The sequence below is a fragment of the Leptonychotes weddellii genome, chromosome 12 (genome assembly GCF_054177405.1).
Source record: "Leptonychotes weddellii isolate Sample4059 chromosome 12, ASM5417740v2, whole genome shotgun sequence".
NCBI classification, from domain to species: Eukaryota; Metazoa; Chordata; class Mammalia; order Carnivora; family Phocidae; genus Leptonychotes; species Leptonychotes weddellii.
The window spans coordinates 72,234,121-72,257,385 of NC_138380.1; the positions used below are offsets into that span (position 1 = coordinate 72,234,121).

The window sequence follows — 23,265 nt, forward strand, 5'->3', positions numbered from 1 at the left end:
GAGATCACGACCTGAGCCCCCCAGGTGCCCCAATTAATATCTATTTATAAATGAAACTAAAACTTAGAGATAAATTTCACAGTTAGATAAATATGATACTAAAATTCATGGTCATCTTCACTTTAGAACAAATGAGGTGACGTTTGAGTGAATTTTGAAAGACACATAGGAGATCAACAGTTGGACAAGTTGAGAGAGATTCCTCTGGTAAGCCCAGTGGCCTAAATCAGTTGCCTTAAGAGATCAGATATTTGCAGGCTATGTACCCATAATCATTAAAATACCCATAGAGAGAGTTATTTCATACACATTAATTCCTAAATAATCCTGTCTGATTAGTGATTCTCTGATATAGAAGACAACTCAATTTTGAACAACAAAGGTAAACCATATGAGCTTACTGTAATTTACTTCAGTGTTTGTCACGTTAAATTGTAAAAGAGATGACTTTCATCACACATATAAGTACCATTGAAAAGATAGTATCTATACTCAAATTTGATTTCTTCCAAAGCAGTTTAAATTTTCATGAACAAATTTCTAGCTGTTAAATAGAATTTCTTTATCTCAGGAACTTCTGGGTGGTTCAGTCAATTAAGGGGCCAACTCTTGATTTTGGCTCAGGTCATGATCTCAGGGTCCTGGCCTGGAGCCCCGCATCAGACTCCATGTTCAGTGAGGAGTCCGCTTCAGGATTCTCCCTCTCCCTCTGCCCTTCTCCTCCTGCTCTGTCTCTTTCTCTCTCTCTCTCTCTCACTCTCTCTCAAATAAATAAATAAATCTTTAAAAAAAAAAAGAATTTATCTCAAAATTTTGTTCTGTATTGGTTTCATATATGCTATCATATTTTCTAGAAATCTTGGAATTATTTTCTATATATTATAAATATTTTTAGTTTTTGATATCTTTAATGAGATTATAGTTTAGTCCCATCCCCCACCCATCTTCCCTCTGGTAAACATGTGGGGGGGCATGGGTCAAATAGGTGATGGAGATTAAGGAATACACTTATGATGAAAATAAATAAATAATTAAATATTTTTTTTAAAAAGTTTTGGTTTAGGGCTGTGTTTACCTCTATATACATGTCCATATACTTCCATTTCTTTGTACTTCATTTCAATGTATGAGACAATTGAATTAGACTTTTCTTAGATTACCTTGTTATTAAAATCATATTTATAGCTGTAGTTCAATCTCATCAATTAGATCAGCCTAATGAGCAAGGAAAATAATAAAATCATTCTGAACATGTTTATAAAATGTAAATTTACCTCTTTTTATCTATAATTACTAGAATAATAAATCTGTCAGCTGAAAATAGCTTCCTTGAATATATTTTACTGTAAAAATCTCTCTATATTGACTTACTTTTTATATCTTACCTGTCTCCTTTGTTTCTTTGAAGTTTATTATTTCCCACAAATTAGTCAATGAAAGCACAAATCCTTTAAAGAAATCTTAGTAAGATAAAATATATAAACTGGAGAGCTAGAAAATAACTCCCAATTATTTTCTGACATTACTATTTCCACAAATATTTAGAATAGTCTTGTCTAACGAATTTATTCAGCCAGTATTCTTGAAGGATACATTTTAACATAATCTGTGTCCACCTCAAAAAATATTTTCTGGAATTCTTTTGTATGTAGATGAAACATTAATAACCTTAATGGCACTTTTTGATTTTAATTTTCTGTTACTAACATCTGCAGATTTATGGTTTTAATCCACTGAGGATATGATACATCTTATTTAAACAAAATACAGACCAATATAATGGCCAAAATTAAGCAGAATATATTTAAGAATCATTTCATGAATTTCCTGCTATTTTTTATAAAGTAGAAAATGTAAGGATCCTTGTTAGAATTATTTATAGGTAAATGTAATAAAATAATGTGTAATTTCTTATAAAAGTTATTTTTTACATTTAGTTTTTTACATTTTCTTATTTTTATATCTAACATACAGACCAAAAACTACACATGCAGTTACCAAAACTGCAAACAGGCAGAATTATAAACTACGTATAAAGTGAAAAATAATATAACCAACACACAGACCAAGAAAGGGAATATGCTTGCCCCAGACACCCCTATGTGCCCCTTCCAGATGGTAATCCTCAACCTCCTTCAAAAAAGTAACAAATATGCTAACTTTTGTGACAATAATTTCTTTGTTGTTCTTTATAGTTTTTTCTAAACAAGCTACATAGAAGGTGACATATGTTTTGATTACATTTACCTAAAGCTAAAAAATCATGGTATTTTTTTGCATTCATATTTATCTTAAAGTACTGTTTTTGTCATTAACTCATCATAATTGTGTTTTGGTCTAGAGAGAATAGCAAAATGGTGCTCTTATTTTATTCACTTGTTTGATCTCTAATCATAAAAAGGTAATATTGAGCTCTTGGTACTAATAAACCCGGATGCTTTTATTTGGAAACTTACACATAACAAGAATTTATACTCATAAAATGCCCTGCAGGCAAAAATAATAAAACCAAATTGATTAATACAAACATGAACTTATCTGCTTTAAAAATAACATATAAAAATACATGAGAAACAGAAAATTTTTTCTGAATTTTTATTAGACTCAAGATCATCTTATTATTTGAATATATGCATCATATATATATATATTTGAAAGGAAAGAAATATGGATTTGCTTTATTCACTTCATCTATAAATAGGGCTAATAGCCCTCACAGGGTAATTATAAAGGTCAACACTTCTTGATTAGTATCAAATGCCTCCACGTTCTGCCCTTACGCCCATGTCTTCTGTAGTCTTCATGCAACTGCATTATTGAGGTACATTAAGCTCCTCTGAGAGAGCCCTTCTTCCTCTATATTCTGGGCCTTTGGATATCCTGTTCCCTTTCCCTGAACAGTCCTCCTCCTCTCATCTTGGCTCCTCTACTCATTACGTAGGTCTCCGTGTATGTGCCCCATCTTATAAGAAGCCTTCTCTCACACTACCACCACCACCTCCCCACACGTCAGGGCAAGTGTCCTTCCTTTGTGCTCCAATAGTATTGCATGCATTATGTCACAGGCTGTGAGCTCCAAAGAGCAGGGACTCCCTGCTGCATCCACCGCAGTCCTATAAGGGCCTAGCCCAGTACTTGGAGCACAGGAAGGACACTCTCTCCCCTGTATCTAGCATGCATGGTGTTTAGGAGAGGGAAAAAGATAAATGTCCCTATGAATAAACAGTATGTTAACACAAGTGTTATTATTTCCTAAGTATGAAGCCTCAATTATTCATGAAAATATCTGTAGGTAAGGGCGCCTGGGTGGCTCAGTTGGTTAAGCGACTGCCTTCGGCTCAGGTCGTGATCCTGGAGTCCCGGGATCGAGTCCCGCATCGGGCTCCCTGCTCGGCGGGGAGTCTGCTTTGCCCTCTGACCCTATCCCCTCTCATGTGTTCTCTCTCATTCTCTCTCTCTCAAATAAATAAATAAAATCTTTAAAAAAAAAAAAAAAGAAAATATCTGTAGGTAGAGAAGAATCCTTTTGCTGGGAGGCATAAAGTTGATAGCCCTTTCAGTGCAGAATCACCAAAAGACAGTAATACCAGAGACACACAGTCGGGAAAAAGTGTGGGCACTACTTGACATCAGTCCTGCCCTCATTCCTACTCTTATTTGACAGAAGCAACACTGACCCTGAAACTCCATCTGCTGGAGAACTCTGAACATTGACCTGCAATGCTTAGAAAAAAGCTAAGACCCAACTAGTTCATACATGGAAGACAGATACCACTGCTTTCTACAGACTTTGGTCACTTTGATCATAATTATGGCAGTTTCATGTTTTTGATTTTGTGAGTTTGTGATGCTAGCTATAGACAGTCTCTGAAATTACAGGAGGTGCTATGAGGTTTTCTGAAAGCAACATTTTATGGAAATGAAGATGCTAACATCCCTTCTACTAGCATCATCAGAGGTACAAATTAGAAGGTGATAATGGCTAGCTGATAAAACTCTGCTGAAAAGTTTGGAAAATCTTACAGCTCTCCTAGACTGTGCAACAAATGCACTTGAGTTTACATCACCTTCTCCCTAGTCTAGAGAATTGGAAAGAATAGCATAATGAAAATGCATTTTCTTACTTTATTGTTGACCAAGTGGAAAAAAGTGACTTTTTAAGATTGTGGTCAAATAGAACATGAAATTAAAGATACTTAAAATGAAATCATGCCAATTTGAATTAGTTATCTACAGTACCAAAGCAAAATTCAGTTATAGCTAATAGTTGTAGTATTTTCAAGGAACATGGTTTAATTTTCAGTAAAAAAAAGTAAGATCATTAAATGCAGATTGGGGAGGGAGGAATAAAAGTGGAAGAAGGGAAATAGAAGGAGAAAAGATGAAGGGAGGGAAAGTAAGAAAGGCAGAGGAGAGAAACTGAGAGGGAAGAAGAAAGCAGGCAGAGGTAGACAGATACCGACACAGAGAAAATAAGACGGAGAATCAAGGGAAAATGTATACACTCTTCTTGCCATGAATATAAATAAATAAGGTTCGGTGGCTTACGAAGTTATAGTGGCACAAATTATCTAGACGAACCGATTATACTGCCCATAATTTATTTGTAATCTTGCAAACAACAGTTCTACTTTGAAGAGTTCAGATAATATCCCTGGACTCAACAGGATTCTGCTGTTTGGGGAGTGTTTTCTGTTCATCAGAAACCTGATTAAGCTTATTCTTTCCTGAAGAGAAGCAAAGCGACAGGCTATAATTTAAGCTTGCGTTTTTCAATACATATTTTACTTTTAATATGTAGAATTTCAACAGTCTTACAGGTGGATTTACACATTAAAACCACACGAGTATTCAAGGAATCACAAATCAACATCTCTTGGGTTCTAACTTCTATTTAATATTTTGGTTTAATTCTCTTACGGACTTCTTAAACATATTCTGAAATAGGTAATATTGCATGTCTCTTTACTAAACTTTATTTTGTTTGTAATTTTAGTCAAATTTTTCTAAGGTGATAGAACATTTCATACTAATAAAATCCTCAATATAGATATGACTAGATATTTCCCTATTTTTATCTCGTATTGATTCACAAATCTCATTTAAAAGCAAAGTACCATAAAATATAAAACATAAGTTTGCATTCACTAATTTGTTTCAGAAGTCTCATTTTGCCAGGGGAAAACAGCGATAATGCAATCTCTAGTATTCTCATATTCAAGTCTCAAAAATGAGAATTGGAATCACAGGCTAGCCACAGTAGCTTTCAGCGTTGATGTTTCTACCCAAAGGAATGTCAACAGTAAATGAGGAATAACTCCATCAGTAACACAGCTTCGAATAAAAGGAAGGCCTCAGAAAGAATTACAATGAGCCAAAGCTTTATTTGTGTAGAACTAGCCTCAGCATCCAGTGTGCATTGGCACTTCTAGTAGGTATGCATAGCAAAAGCACAACTCTACAATGAAATCAAAGCAACACAAATGTAAAGCAGTCCTATTAGAGTGATAAAGATGTATAGTAGGAGGATTTTTTTTTCTGCCTTTTCTCCGCCAGCACCACTTAATTGCCAAAAATTAAAAATACCTTTCCATTTCTAGGCTGCCCAGAACAAAATCAGAGACTCACTCGTTTTCACATACGTTGTCTACCACTGTCATTTATGTACTACTATAGGAACAGACATCCTCTAGTACCTGTTAAGTGTGCCTATCAATTTCCCAAACACAGAAAATCAGTTTGCAAGAGTGATTGGTTATAAATATAAAGATCACAATCAACTCAGAAACTAATAATACTGTATAGTGTAAGATGCTTAAATTGTGATCATTTGAGAATCTGGTAATATTTTTTTCTTGATTGAATCAACACACTTGAAACAAATCTAAACCTGTGTATTGCATTTTAAGTGCCTTTAAACATTGTTTGTTCACCTTATCATATGTATATCTTAGATTATACAGATGAATGGGAAGACTATGCACTACATCTTTCCTCATGCAAGGATAAAAATAACAAGAGACTCGAAGGATCACACAGTTTCAGGTAAAGGAAATCAAATAATCTACTTCTTATTTTAATATCAGATTAGGATATGTCTTTGGATTTCAGTTTAGATGACTTATCAAATTTTAGAAAATACTACTTTTTATGTCAAAAATTGTGTTTTGGAGAATTTCAAAAAATAAGCAGGCTACACATTTGAAAATAAAAGATTATAAGGGCATGGTCATTAATATGACAAATTACTAAGTGGTACACATTTAGATCATTTTTTCCTTAATTGCATCTTTAAAACATACATGGCATTATAATACTGCATAATTATTGCTCCGAGCAATATGGCCACTGGTTTTAGAACTACAAAACATCCTTACACAGGTAGTAGAGATCTCTGATTCTTCTAAGGAATAAACCCCTCTATACCTTGTCAATTTGAACATCATCAATTATGCTGAGTTTTTGTTTGTTTACTTGTTTGTGTTCTTATGTAAACCAAAACGTATGACAGGTTTCTACGCTTTTTATTTTGAAAAAATTTTAGATTCCTAGAAAATTCTGGACTCCCAGAAAATAGTATGGTCAGTTCTTCTGCCCATCCTTTACTCAGTTTCCCTAATGTTAACATCTATCTAATAACGATCAGGAGATCAGAACCAGGAAGTTAACATTAGTTAATATGGTACTATTAAAACAGCTACAAGCCTTGGGGTGTCTGGCTGGCTCAGTCAGTAGAGCATGCAACTCTTGATCTCAGGGTTGTAGGTTCAAGCCCCACGTTGGGTGTAGAGATTACCTAGAAGTAAAATCTTTAAAACACACACACGCACATCTACAAGCCTTCTCTAGAGTTTTAGTCTTCCCACTTACCCACTAAATTCTTTTTTTTTTCCCGGTCCAGGATCCAATATGGATCTCATATTGCATTTAGCTGTCATCCCTTCTTCGTCTGCCGTCTGACAGTTTCGCAATCTTTGTGTTTCATGACCTTGATGCTTTTAAAAGATAATGGAATTTTTATATCATAAATTTTTTTTGTTTAGATCTTTGAGACAAAATATAAATTCTGTCAAAGTTAATGACTTTTGAAATATGAATAGTACCTGTCTTCTCATTCAAGTATATTCCTTGTGTTTATAGACACTGTACATCAACAGAAAATATTCATCAATATATATGTTTATGTATATATATGAACATATGTAGAGGTGATATATCGAACATGGTATATATGCTGGAGGGTTTTTTTTTTCCTGCAAGGACTGATATAACAAAGGACAAAAATAGATATTTTTTCAGTTTACTTGCTCCTGTTCTTTGCATATTTTAGACCATGGAGCATGAAGATGTGGAACAGGTTTTGCTTTGAGCAATTTTCCTCTCTTTATTTTCATAGAGAATGAATCGATTAAGAGTCTAATGCTGTTTTCCTTTTAAGATTGGGTAATTTTTCTCCTACCAGAGACAGATAATTTAAACTTTCATAGTTTTATTGCATGCACACTGTACTTTAAGCACTGATGAAAATTCCAGGGGTAAATCTTAAAATCCATGGGCTCTATGGATTGGAATAATTACAATGGAATAACTCTATGGAATAATTACTTCTACAAACTATTTCAGTTCCCTCCAGCTCATAAAGCAAAACAACATTGTACTTTCCAACAATGCCAAATTTTTTTTTAGTGCAAACAACAGAAATCTTACTAAATCACCAGAATTCTATATCACTGTATCTATCTTCTAGCTGTATTATTGCTTTTATACTGCGTTAGTCATCCCCTCAACCTTCTTACCTGTCTTTTGCAACTTATTATTTTGTTTTATTAGGAAAAAAGTTTTAAAGTGTAGGAAAGACAGAAATGAGAGCTACTAATATCTCATTATAAATACTCTAGCCTGAAAACTAAATTCAGTTTCCTCTGTATATAGATTTTACGAAATGAGAAACAAGAATCATTGTTTTGAACAATATGTTTACTAGTAGCGTTCTGTATCATCTCTCTGCATACCCCTTTTTCTTTTGATATTTACCTAATATAAAAATAAAAATATTTTCCCCATTATTTTCCCTTGCGTTGAATACTACTGAATATATTTTCCATGTGTACTTGGGTAGCATAATTTCATAGTAAATGAAATGTTTTGAAGCAATTCGTGTTGTTTTCAAATAAATCTTCAGTACCTCAAAGGGATTTAAATACACATATATGCAAAGCTAGAGTGAGAAATGACTTCTATGGCAAACAAGATCTAAAAGGTCTAAGCTAACAGCAGGCAAACGCTAGCACAGAGCATCTGTGCTCCTGGCTGATCTCTCCGTTGTTTGCCACTCAACCAAAAGCCTTTTTTGCTTAGCTGAACATTTGGTGATATTAAAGATTTACTGTTGTTTTTTGGCTATGGTTACCACTTTTGATGTTAACGTTTTTAATAAAAATTAAGGGTAGATTTTTTTTTTTTTTTTAGAGTTATATACTGAAATATTTGCAGAGGAAACAGTATCTTGTCTGGGATTTCTTTCAAAATTAGTTGTGTGGAGAATGGTGAAGGAATAGATGAGAAAATTGACCATGATTTGATAATGGTTGGAGTTGGAAGATTGACCACACTGGGTTTTATTATAGGCTTGCATTACTTTTTTATATGTAGGACTTTTTCCATAATAAAAAAAATAAGTTCCTGTTTGTTTTTCATATTTAGAGAAAATGAGCAGTGGCTTGTAGCTTCATCAGTAGTGAAAAAGCTATCTAACCAAAAATTTAAATGCCTTTGTAAACATGATAGGATGTAAGCAAGGAAGGAGTAAAGGATAAAATGTAATATATCTGCCCTCCCTAACAGAAGGTCCAAATAGTCATTAGTGCATTTTCATTTTGGTTATATAAACCCACTGAAAGTAGAAAAACTGTGTATCTTTTATGATAGTTTAATAAACCATTCTAGGGGTGCCTGGGTGGCTCAGTTGGTTAAGTGTCTGCCTTCCACTCAGGTCATGATCCCAGAGTCCTGGATCAAGCCCCGCATCGGCATTGGGCCTTGGCATCTTAGGCTCCCTAGTCAGCGGGGAGCTTGCTTCTCTCTCTCTGCCCCTCCCCCACTCGTGCTCTCTCTCTTGCTCTCAAATAAATAAATGAAATCTTCTTTAAAAAATTAAAGAAAATAAACCACCCTAACAGGGTGTGTAGCGTTAAAATGTTTTATAAGAATTACGTGAAACAAGTATAACTCACACACAAAAAAAGAAAAAATATTTTTATTTTTTGGAATCAAAAAGAATTTCAAAATAGAAGACAGGAATAGAAAGTGTGTGTTTTATTTATTGTTTCCTCTGTGTGTTTCGCAAAGTTCGAGCAGGAGACCCTCATGGTCTCCAAGATTCTTTCAGGGGGTCCACAAAGAACTATTTTCATAGTAAATGGTAAGGTAGCATTTGCCTGACACCCCCGTTTTCTTGTGAAAATGCGCAGTAGAGGTCCTTGGAGGTCACACGATGTGTGCCATCACAACAGGTTGTACACAGAGCAGAGATGAGCATTTAGCTGTATTTCATTTAGCTCAATTTTCAGTGGATTTGCAATAATGTGAAACAACACCACCCATCTCATAAGTGTTTTATTTTTAAAATGCAGTCACTTTTATTAAAAATATAATTATTTTAACATAGAATGAGTTCATTTGAAATTTATGAATAAATGTTTTTAAATTCTCAGTCTTAAATTATGATACAGGCCTGTAATCCGTATGAACAAAAGCTCTTTGAGGTCCTTAGTAATATTAAAGAGTATAAATGGCTATTTAAAACAAAATGTATGAGAACCATTACTCTAAGGATATTTATAGAGAACATTAAAAAAATATAAATAAGCTTTTTTTCTTCCTGTAAAAAAAACTATACAACATAAAATGTATTTTGCACCTGTTTTTATAACTTATATTGGATAAATTTTTAATTGTTAATATTTATTGAACACCCCTGGTGTGCTTTACATTGGGTTGATTGCTAGGGTAATAGAATGAACACAACACATATCCTTATCTACAACTTACTCGTAATTCAGTAGTAAAATCTGAAATATAAGTAATTATTACAATAGAATTTTAGGAATAACTTAGATAAAGCCAAGGAATTTATAAAACATTATTTTCATACCTATACACTTGTATGTATAAGTGTGTACACACATATATTTATGTACCACTATTTATATTTTTGTGATGTTCACAGAGAGAAATACATGAATACAGTCTTCTTTTAAATGATCCATAATTTTTAGAACATAGATCCTTTGACTATTAACTGAAAACTTCAAAAATAGAGTGATAGATACTGATCAACAACTGTATAATGATTTTGAAAGTCTTTATTCCACCAAACACAAGGCTGCAAAGTGGAGAGAATAGGTAGTGAATTTTAGCAGAAAGACCTGAGTTGGAGTTCAACTCTATTGCTTATTTAAATTTTGAGAATAAATTTGCTTATCTGGAAAATAAGACCAGCTCTATGTATCTCACATAATTGCAAATGAACCTAGCACAAAATCCTATACTTACTATACACTCAATGAATGTTATTTCCCTCTTCTCTTAGAGAGAAATTATCAGGGGAAAAAAGAATAAAATGTAATGCTCAAGAAATGAATCTGTTTCTTTTTTATTTCAAACCATCTTATGGCTCCAGAAACACAGCTGTTTCAAACAAGCCAAAGAAATTCTTCTGATTTCAAAAAAGATATTTGCTTATGTATGATTCCATAACAGGCTGGCTACATCTGCAAGGCTAGAAAGACTAATTAGCAAGTGTAACAGGGAAGAACACTAAATATGTTTAGGTTCAAAAGACAGCAGTGTCTTCAGTGGAAATAGTGGCTCATTTTCTATTCTTCATTAGTCTACCATCTTTATGAGCTTTTAGAAATAGGAGACAAATGTAACAGATCTCATTGGCTCTGAGTTGGTAGCAATGCCAAATATGGATAGCTCTTTTTTATTGTTATTATTTAAACTGCTTTAATAAGGTACAATTTACATATCATAAATGTATACATTGTAAGTGTAGAAATCGATTACTTTAAGTAAATGTATGGAGTTGTGTGACCATCACCACGATCTTGTTTTAGAACATTTCAGTCATTACAAAAATTTCCCTTGAGCCTGCTAGCAATATCCACCTTCAACGGTCCTCTCCCAGCCACAGATGAAAGATTTACTTTCAGTCTCTAAGTTTGCTTTTTCTGGGCATTTCATATAAATTGAAACATTCAGTGTGCAGTTTTGGTGTCTGGCTCCTTCACTTACCAACATTTTTGAAGTTATCTTTTTGTCACCTGTATCGGTAGATTGCTCTTTTTGTTGCTAAGTAGTCCATTATTTGGATAGTCTACATTTTTTTTATCCATTGGATTTTCCCAGTTTTTAAATAATTTGCATACAAGTTTGAATTTGGACATATGATATTTTTTAATGGTTTCCTAGAAATGGAATTGTTGGGTTCTATGGTAAGTTTCTTTTTAACTATTTAAGAAACTGACAAATAGTTTTCCAAAAATGAGTGTACCTTATTACATTCTTTCCAGCAGTGTCTGATGGTTCTACTTTCTCCATGTCATAGCCAACACTTGGTAATGGCTATCTTTTGGGGTGGGTGTGGATGAAAACTCATTGTTTTAACTTGCAATTTCCTAATAACTTATGTAATGAGCATGTTTTCAGGTGACTATAAACAATGCATATGTCTTCTCTGGTGAAATGTCTGTTCAGATACTTTGCTAATTGTTTATTTGGGTTGTTTGTCTTCTTAATGAGTTGTAAGACTTCTTTACATATTTTGGATATAAGTCCTTTATAAGGTATATGACCTGAACATATTTTCTTCTAGTCTGTGTCTTGTGTTTTTATTTTCTTAACAGTTTATTTTAAAGGAAAAGTTTTACATTTTAATGGAATTCAATTTATCAGTATTTTTTTCTTTAGGGACCAGGCTGCTCCTGATAGAGTGTTAAGAACTATCCCAGGGTCCCAAAGATTTTCTTTTATTTTTTTTTATCAGAAAGGTTATACATTTAGGTTTATGACCTATTTTGTGTTGTGTTTTGTATATGGTGTGAGGCAGAGGTCCACGTTCGTTTATTTTAAAGCACAAATATGGATATCTGTTTGTGCGAGCATCTTAAAAAAAAAAAAATCCCCCATCGAATTGCCTTAGCACGTTTGTAAAAAACCAATCTACCATTAATACAAGGATTTATTTCTAGATTCTCAGTTCTCTTCTCTTTGAGTATGTGCCTGTTATTTCACCAATACTACACTCTCTTGTTTACAGTTAATTTATGTTAAGTTTTGGAATCTGGTAGTCTAAATCCTCCTTTTGAAAATTGTTTCAGCTACTGTAGATCCTTTTAATTTCCATAATATTTTAGCATCAGTCTGCTGGGATTATGACGGGGGTTGCCTTGAAATGATATACTCAACTAATGAATCATGTTATATCACATTATATCAAAAACTAATGATGTACTATACCTTGGCTAATTGAATTTAAATTAAAAAATAAAAATAAATAAAAATTTTTTAAAAATGTAAATGCAAGAATACTAAAAACGAAACTAAACAAAACAAAAAAATTATAAATCAGTTTTGAGAGAATTGCTATTTTAACAACACTGAACCAATCCATCCATGAACATGTAATATTTCTTCATTTACTTAGATCTTTAGTATTTTTCAGTAAGGTTTTATAGTTTTCAGTGTATAAGACTAGCATTTCTTTTGTTAAATATCTCTTAAATTATTTTATTCTCTTTGTTGCTATTATAAATGGAGTTGTTTTCTTAATTTCAATTTGGGCTATTCACTGCAATTTTATAGAAATACAATTAATTTTTGTATATTGATCTTTTAGCTTATAATCTTGCTAATGTTGTTTTTAGTTCTATGAGATTTTTTTTGTGGAATCATTAAGATTTACTAAGGATGCAAGTTCATGTCATCTACAAATAAAGACAGTTTTACTTCTTCCATCCCAATTAGGACTGCTTAATTTTTTTTTCCTTATTGCACTTGCTAAAACTTGCTGTACAATGTTGAACTGAGTAATGAGAGTAGACATCCTTGCTTTATTCCTAAAGAATGTTAGTGTCTAATTGTAATGAGAATGCAGGGACTCTGCCCTATACCTGCCATAGAGATCCTTCCTCTCCCCCCCTTCTTTAATACTCACTGGAAGAGATATTTTGGCCTAACATTTTAAAAAGCTGAGCAGAAATGTTTCAGAACAGCTTTAAAAGCCAACAACAGTTAGTTAACCTTATTTTAATTTTTTAAATAAAATTGGATTGCAGAGATGAGAGTTACAGGAGAAAGTGTAACTGTCATCCCGAGACAATGTATGTTCCGTTCTAACTGCTAGAACTTGAACAGGTCCTACAAAGTGAACCTTGACACAGAAATTTCTCCCTTCTCATTCAGGATGATTTTTTCACTTTCATTCTCATTTTAAGAGTGCAGTTATATAAATACAATTTCTCATTGTAAGAGTACAGTTATATATGATACAATTTCTCATTGTAAACCTCTCAAATTATTTTTAGGGACAAACTGAGTATAAACCTATAGACACAGGGGCGCCTGGGTGGCTCAGTCAATTAAATGGCCAACTCTTGATTTCAGCTCAAGTCATGATCTCAGGGTCCTGGGATTGAACCCTGCATCAGACTCCATGCTCAATGGGAAGTCTGCTTGAGAATTCTCTCTCTCTCCCTCAAACTCTGCCCCTTTTCACCCCCACATGCTTTCTCTCTCTCTCTGACTCTTTCTCTCAAAAAAATAAATCTTAAAAAAAAAATACCCTATAGATATAAAATGCAAATCAGGTTGAATCTCTTCTAAAACTCACAACTTCTGCCTGGTAAATTTTAATGAAAGCTTGCACTTGTTTCCCGAGTAACAAAGGAAGTGTTTATTGTCCAGGCCAGTTCCACATCAACATCATCACTTCACCTGACATCTGTCAGGGTAAATATTGCTTGTACAATTCTGTTCCTGCTAAGGCAGTGCTTTGCTTCTAACTGGAGGTTGGTTAGCACATTATTCTATACACTCTTCATAAAATTAAATTAAAGGAATTGATGTTTGATTCCATGAGAAGAAGGTGAAGACATTCAAGATATTTAACCTTGGAGAAGAGAGGACAAACAGTAATGTTAATGTGAAATTTAAGGGTGTAAATCAGAAATGTACGTGAATTGGCTACAGGTAAATGGGCAATAAGAAATGAAATTCAATTAAAGGAGTAAGGATTTATATTGATCTCCTAGGATATTTTATTGACAATTAGAGTCATGAGCAGAAGAATATAGAAAGAACAAGGATGTAGGAGTCATGAAAAAAAAAAAATGGGCTCGAATCTTAACTTCTTTCCATGCTGGACAATGTGGGAAAGTTTCTAAATTTTCTTAGTCTCAGCTTCTTTGTCCTGAGATGATATGGACAGTACCTAACATAAGAAGTTGTAGAGAGAATTTTTAATGTAAAAAAAAAAAGTATAAGACACATAGAAGAAACTCTTCCTATTTTTGCCTCTCTCCCTGAAGATGATACTAAAGAGTTTGAAAAAAATCAAATAATATATTAAATACAAAAAAAAAAAATTGGCACACAGTACAGAAACCAAACAGAATTCATACAAAGTCATGTATTTTGAGACATTTGACAGTTAAAAGTTCAACAAATATGATGTAATAGAAAATTGGATGAAAATAAAGAAAAGCAACTCTCTTTTTGTTTAAAGCACAATCTCAATGGAATGTTCTTAAATATTCATAGCTGGTCACCTAGCAACATGTAACACTTCTTTTCAGGTAGTAGTAAGAATTTTTTAAATAGAGTAATGAAAATAACCAAAATAACTACATTAGATAACTCTTTAGTGAAAAGTATCTCCTGATATATACTGGAAGATAGAAGCTGTTGACTGTTGAATACTTCCTTCACCAATAGCAAATTGATTTTGATGAGAACAGGTTTAGACTGTAGTGCAGACATTATCTGGACACCTGGATTTTAGTTTTATGTCTAAGTGACTCTGCAAATTCAGAACTTCTCTTACCTAATCAGTTTCTCAATTCTTCCCAAAACTTGTGGTAATCATAACCATTATTATGCTACCAGGCTTGTGCGTACTTTGTTCTTTACAGATTTGCATACCAGGCTATAAGTATTAATCCAATTACATATTCATTTAACAGATACAGATACAGTTCATATTTGTAATACAAATGCAAAAATACAAAAATGATTAAAACCGTAATACTAAAAAAGTAACAATTTCTTCTTTGTCATGTTTATTAAAGATATAAGATGGTATAAACATTTATGCATCAGTAGAAAAATAAAAATTATATTACATAAAACTCACATCAAGTAATCAATTTAATCAATTCCCGCTACTGATTAAATAAATGGTGATTTAACTGACTTGACTGAGAATTGCTAGTTCCCAACATATTTCTTCTATCCTGATGGATTCTTCCTTTAATGGCGTAATTGCAATCCCTCTCATCACTCTCCTCTCTACAAGTGAACAGGGAAAGGAAGGGCTGGATGTGCTGTTCTCAAACCCATCCCTTCTGATTCCAAACCAGATGCTCTGGTGCTAACCAGATAGGAGATGCCTTGCTAGTCACTCATTTGGAGCAAGAGTGTGGGCTTCACTCTAGCTTTGCCATATTATTAGGTGTTGCCTTGAGCACTTAGCTTCGTAAAGCCTCATTTCCCTCATGTATAAACACGGGGCTTTGTTTGTTTTTTCTTTTTCTTTTAACATCCAAAGAGATAATGTAATTTTTAAGGCATTTTCTAAGAATAAAATACAATACAATTAAATTATTTTAACACCCTTATCGTTGATGCATTAGCCCCACGGGGGAAAAATAGGTGTTTTAGTATTTATCCATTCAATATTCATCCAATTATGTATTGAGTGTTGCCTAGATGCTGTATGCTTCCTACACATACTATACCAGAATCCCAGCATTGCAGAACTGATCACAGAGCTCTTCCTCTGTTTTTGTGGGACAAAGGGTAATTTTTTCATGGCCTGTCTTCTGCTCTGTCGCTGCTCATTCACTGTGGTAACTACTATAAACACAAATGTTCCACAAGTTTTGCTACCAAGATAATGTCCATCTATATTGTGTGCACAGAAAACTCAGGATACAACTTTTAGCTTTGTATTAATTTTCTACTGATGTGTAACAAATTACCACAAATTTAATGGCTTAAAGCAGCACACATTTAATATCTCACAGTTTTCTTGGGTCACCAATCCAGGCACAGCTTAACTGGGATCTCTGGTCAGGATCTCACAATGCTGCAGTCTGCATGATGCCTGAGCTGCGTTCTGTTGGGAATATCCTTCCAAGCTCCTCTGGTTATTGGCAGAATTCATTTCCTTCCATTATGGAACTAGGCTCCCTGTTTTCTCCCTGGCTGTCAGCCAGGCCACTCTCAGCATCTAGAGGCTCCTCAGCATCTTGCCCTGTGGTGCTTTCTCCTAACCTCTCACACATGGCAGGTTACTTCTTCAGGGCCAGCAGAAAACTCTCATCTTAGTTGGCTAAGATAATATAATCATGGTAGTAACTATCACATTACCTTGTCAGATCCTATTGGTTAGAACTAAGTCACACGTTCCTCCTGCCCTCAAAGGGAGGGGGTGCTTCCGGAAGTGACTCGCTGGGAGTCACGATAGATGATGTCTGCCACAATCTTCTGTTATCTCCAGAAGTACAAAAGGAACGCTTATTGCTAAGTTTTGAATTGCAATAGTATTTCTCTTCCTACTTATCTTTTATTAAATAAGACTGGCACTTATTTTGAAAAGCTCATCATAGCATTACAGTAATATAAGTTTAAACTGTTCTATTTCCACTGACAATATAGGGTTACATGAGTATCTTGCAATATAACAATTTTCTTTTACACACATAGTAAATGACCCCACTCCCAGACCTGGGTTGTCATCATGTGATCAATATCTAAACAAGTAAATATTAAGGCCATATCTATAGGAGTGCCTATGTGGCTCAGTCGGTTAAGCTTCTGCCTTCAGCTCAGGTTATGGTCTGGGGATCCTGGGATGGAGCCCTGTGTCAGGCTCCCTGATCAGCAAGGAGCCTGCTTCTTCTCCCTTTCCCTGCCCCCAGCTCATGCTCATTCTATCTCTCTCTCTTTCAAATAAATAAAAATCTTAAAAAACAAAGGCCAAATCTATAAATTGACCCTACCTTTTAACTTTGTGACATCCAATTTCATATCAAAGAATTATTTCATTTTGGACCCTAAGTACTGCTAAATGAATTAAGTTTATTTTTAATTTCCTTTTATTGGAGTATCATACAAACATCTCAGATTTGGTCTTTCTGATTATAATTTTGCATTTGCCTTAAATAAGTTAAAATAAAGAAATAAATCCATGTGTTATTGAATGAATGAAGCATGATTTTTTTAGTATGGCAGTCCTGGGAAATTTTCTTGGTGGGAATTATTTCTGAAGTATTTCAGGAGAGAGAAATCCTATGCACCTTTAATAAAATTACTTTACCGGTGTACAAAATATCTTTTATTTGAAAGATGTTGTTCAACAAAGCCAGAATTCCAGTGTCTTTTGATACTTACTTGTGACTTTTTTACATCTATCTATGCACATAATGTTTTATATACACATGTATTTGTGTATATATTTGGAAGATATGTGTCAGGTTATTCCTAGAAAGTTTATTGTAAGCTCTAAGGAGTGATTGTGGGAGCATCTGAAACATCAGCAGCCTTCCTGTTCTCCAGCTGTTGGATGCAATGGCCCCGTAGGAATAGGATCCCATCATCTCCTGGGCATAGAGATCTCCTGGGCAGGGCACAGATAAGGAGATATGAAAGAAAGTAACCCTCAACTCCCCTTCCTGCCTCGGGTGATTGCAAGTGCAGATATCCCGTTCCTCCCTTATTCCATAACCCCCTCCTTGTGTGCCTGCGCATAGGGGAGGGTACAGACCTGCTTTCTGGCTTCCAGATAATTGCCATCTCTTTGTATTCCCTCCCCATGCTTTGATACATCTGTCCTTGCTTTGCTGATAAAAAACAAAATAAAATTTATGTGCAGAATTCAGCTGCTGCTACTCTCCCTTGTAGAGGCAGCCCTGTATGACCCCTCAGATTGGTATCTGAGAGCATTATTTCGGTGCGCAACAACAGATATGTGTATATATATACGTATATATATAATGTTTTATATACGTATCTGTATGTGTGTATATATGGAAGATATGTGTGTGTGTGTATATATATATGTATATGTATATATGTCTTCCTTATTTCCGATACCAATGGCCATTTCAGTCACATGGCCCAACTTGGGCCCATCTCTTCTAGGTATGGTATAAGTATGAATAGCGTTTTAGACATGCTTTGTGTTGCATTTTTATCTTAGTATTAGTCTTATTACATTAGAAAAGAAGAATGCAAACTTTTGTTCATGGAAATGTGACAAAAAATGTTCTCTCTGAATCCTTCATGTATGTAAAGGGTATGTATTTAAAACTAGGAAAAAGAATGCTACAGAGCAATTGACTGGATTAGAAAAAGCTAATGGGAATAGTTGAGTATGTAATTTGTATACTGAGGTTTAGAGTCCGATTAGATTTCGTATTAAGGTGGTGTTTCCATTTTGATGCTGCTGGAAACAATCAAGTAGGGATTGTTATTAAAGCAATTGATATGTGTTGTTGTATTTGTAGGAATGTTTTTCTCATAAAGAACAAAAATTAGTAAAAATAAAGAAAAATGGTGAAGTAATGAAATATTTTTTGGGTCTTTATGTTCAAGTATTAATGAATTAATGTAGCATTTGATAAGAACACAAAGGAGAAATTACTATGGGTTTTTTTAATGTAAGTTGGTATATTTTCCTAAATATTTATATAGATAATTTATAACCTAGAAATTAGTAGGTGAAAGAACATAAAAATAAACTTTCACAGTCTCACTCAGGAGTATAATTAATGTATAAACTATAAAAATAGATTTAATTGAACTATCCTTTGGGGACTTTTCCATTATCTTTAGTACTTCATTAGCATTAATATTTATATAGATAATCTTTCTTCTTCAGCCCAACTAATGACATGACTAAATTGCAGTATATCATTATCCTGTGATACCTTTATTGTGAATAATAAACTCCATTGATTTAAGGACTACTATTCATAAGATAGTGTGTTCACTGATAAAATTTTGCTTTTCCTTGATGCTTAGATGTAGCATGTGATAGTGTCAAAATGAACCAAGTATTTTAATTTTGTCTAAACTTAATGTTCCAATAGTTACATCATAAATATTTCATATATTAAGATGAAAAAAAACATTTTTATAATACTCTATGTAACGTGTTAATAAGCATATAAAATTAAAGTAGATTTAAACTTTAAATGCAAATATAAAGATTGTCTCCTTAATATGCTCATGTTTACTTTATACACAGCTCATTTTATTTGTTTTTTTATTTCAGCTTTATTGAGGTATAATGGACTTATAAATTTTTAAGATATTTAGTGTGCACACCATGGTGATTTGATTTACATATATATTGTGAAAGGATCCCCCCCATCTAGTTAATTAAAACATCCATCACCTCATGTATTTATCTTCTGTGTGTGTGTGTGTTTGTGTAAGAACATTTAATTTCTACTCACAGCAAATTTCACTTAAACAGTACAGTGTTAACAACCATAGTCACAATGTTTTATATTAGATCCTCAGACCTTTTTCATTTTATAGCTAAAAGTTTGTACCCTCTTACCAACCTCTCCTTATTTCCCCAACTCACAGCCCCTGGCAACCACTTTTCTACTCTGTTTCTATGAGTTTTACTTTTTCCCCATACATATATGTAATACCATGCATCATTTGTCTTTCTCTGTCTGGTTTATTTCACGAAGCATAATGCCCCCAAGGGCTATCCATGTTGTCTAAATGGCAGGATTTCCTTCATTCTCATGGCTCAATAATATTCCATTGTGTATATATGTGTATATACACACACACACACACACACACCTTCTTTATCTAGTCATCCATCAATGAACATTTGAGTTGTTTCCGTATCTTGGCTATTGTGAATGCTGTAATGAACATGGTAGTGCAGATATCTCTTTGAATCCTGTTTCTTTTCCTTTGGATAGATAACCAGAACTGGGATTGCTGGATCGTAGGGTAGTTTTATTTTTAATTTTTTGGAGAAGCTCCACACAGTTTTCCATAGTGGCCGTAAACAATTTACATTCCTACCAGCACAGCAGTGTACCAGGGTTCCCTTTTCTCTACATCTTTGTCAATACTTGTTATCTCTTATATTTTTGATAAAGGAGAAGGAAGGGAAAAATGAAGGTGGGGAAATCGGAGGGGGAAACGAACCATGAGAGACTATGGACTCTGATAATAACCATTCTAACAGATGTGTGGTTATATCTCATTTTGGTTTTGATTTGCATTTCCCTGATGATTAGTGATGTTGAGCACATTTTCATGTACCTTTTGGCCATTTGTATGTCTTTTTGGAAAATTGTCTATTTAGTTTCTCTGCGTATTTTTAAATCAGATTGTTTGCTGTTGAGTTGTATGAGTTCTCTAAATGCGTTTATATTTTTATATTAACCCCTTATGAGAAATATGATTTGTAATTTTTTTCCATTCTATAGGATGCCTTTCATTTTGATAGTGTCTCATGAATCCCTTAATCTGTTTTCACTCTTCTTCATTCTTTTTTCTCTTTGCTCCTTTTCTTAAATGACTTCCACTACTCTGTTTTTGAGTTAACTCATCTTTTCTTCCAGTTCTCTGGTCTGATATTGAACCCCTCTATGAATTTTGCGGTTCATATATTTTATTCTTCAGCTCTGTGATTTCCATTTGGTACTTTCTAATATATTCTGTTTGTTGAAATTTTCACTTTGTTCATGCATTGTTCTGCTAACCTCAGTGAACATCATTATAACCATTATTTTGAACTTTTTATCAAATAACTTCTCTCTACTTCATTAAGGTCCTTTTCTGGAATTTTATCTTGTTCTCTTGTTTGGAACATATCCCTCTGTTACTTCAATTGTTTTGACTCTCTGTGTTGATTTCTAAGCATTAGATAAAGCAGTCACCTCTCCCAGTCTTGATGCAGTGGTTTCATATAGGAGATAAGCATTATGATTCAGCCTGGTCTGAGCTTTTGTTGTCTCTCAAACCTTAGTGATTGTCCAAGCTGCCTTCTTTGTTCTTAATGGCTCCCAGTAGTTGAAGGTATGCCAAAACCTGTTTTTATGTGGTTTTGTTTTCATTTTTGTTTTTTTTTCTCATTGACCAATATGTAGGAGTCATTCAGCTAGTTTCTGGATTTTTTTCAGAGGGAATTGCTCCACATGTAGCTGTAGATTCAGTGTGTCCATGGGACGAGGTGAGTTCAGGAGCCTCCTATGTTGCCATCCTGGCCTGGAACATTAAAAGTGAATACATAATAGTATATTTACCACATAATTATAATGAAGACTTAAAAAGACTGGTATATTTAAATTATAATCCTAAGGTTATTAAGGTAATACTTTTTCTTAATGGTTTTGCTACATCCATCATTGAACTTCTCTTTTCTTAAAAATATTCTCTACATACTTTAAAGGATTCTGAAAGTTAGATTTCTCTGTAAGGCTTCTTCAACAACATCTCTGCTTATATGTTGTGAAATTACTGTAATTTTTGAGAATCTTTTATTAAAGCTTCTGTGTTCTCTTTGGTAACTACTTGTCTCTCTAACATGCTGCACTGTTCACTTGAGCAAAACCACCGTATTTTCAAGACATCTAACTAAGGAAGCATTTTATTAATGTTTTTGGATAGAATATAAGCAGAGAGGCAAAAGGAATTTATGTTGATAAAAATTTGTCAAAAGTTGAAAAACAGTAAAACATCACTTATCAAAGACCATTCAGATATAGGCCTTTCAGTTAAAAATTAATGTTGCTTCTTGAATTTACCAAATCTTTTATTGAACTCTGCAATTTAGATTTGAGTTGGGGTGTTTTATTTTTATAGAAATATTTTTGTTTAATTTTCTGCATTTAATACATAAAATATCAAAGTGCAACTATAGAAATATGAAATCAAAATGTCCAGATTTAAATAATTAGAAATCATGTAAATGAACTTTATATTCATTATGTCCAAACTAGAATACATGTAACCACTGTAAAATAAGCAAAAAACTGTTATACTTTCTGAGTCTTTTTATTTTCTATCATTCTATTTTATCATAAACTTTAATATTTCTGTGCTACTTTGTTGTATACAAAGTATACAACAGCAACCACAATGACATCAACCAGAGCAACAGTAATTCTTGAAAATTTACTATGTGCTTGAAGTGGCTTCTTTACATATAAAATTTCATTTCTCACAGTATTGTCATAACTGTGCATTACTTTCACTTTACCTAAGATAGATACTGAGGCATATAACATGTATTTAGGAAGTGTTTTGAGTATTAGAATTCAATAGTATGAAGCTGTATTTTACAAAATTAAATAAGTATTGTGTTGTGCTACTTTATTAAGATGGATATAAATATAATTTCTTTCCACTGATCCTTTACTACAAGGTTTTAGAGTGTACTCAGTCACCAAAAATCAAATGGTACTAAGGATCCAACTACTTAACTCTTAAGACAATTTCATCTACAGAATGAAACTATAACTGAATCTTTAAAAATAGTCACTTATACCAATTAATAGAATTTAGAGTTCCACAACTACTCTTTTAGCTATATCTTTACGAGGCGTAACAATTCCATGTGGAGATCCTTAAGCATATGGCTGTGCCCTATAATATATAGTGCTGAAATTTTTTTCATGGGCTATGTTTACATTCTCTCTTTTAAGCTTAAAAAGAAATAATTAAAACCAAATGCCCTGAGCACTCTACTGTACCCTGCTGTACTCTCCTATACTCTAGCATTATGATAAATTTTGATGCAAGCCATGATCTTGAACATATGCCTGTCCACGAAGGAAATTTCATAAATCATCTTTTAGGATCTGAGACTGACCACATCTTAAAACTGATATGGCTGCACTGACCACTTTAGAAATTCAGTATCTGTGGGTGTTTTTATGAGAAGTTTAACAAGTGGTAAATTACAGCTCTGAGTGATTCAATCATGGAGAGTGAAATCAA

General features: G+C 33.5%; 1 protein-coding gene across 1 annotated transcript in view; it reads left to right on the plus strand.

Annotated features, from left to right (window-relative positions):
* The window catches only part of PCLO (piccolo presynaptic cytomatrix protein), a 346,987-nt gene that overhangs the window by 228,249 nt on the left and 95,473 nt on the right, over positions 1 to 23,265 (plus strand). Inside the window, exon 10 of the mRNA XM_081800627.1 lies at positions 5,955 to 6,045. Coding sequence (XP_081656753.1) covers positions 5,955 to 6,045 — 91 coding nt within the window. The remainder of the gene's footprint in view (positions 1 to 5,954; positions 6,046 to 23,265) is intronic.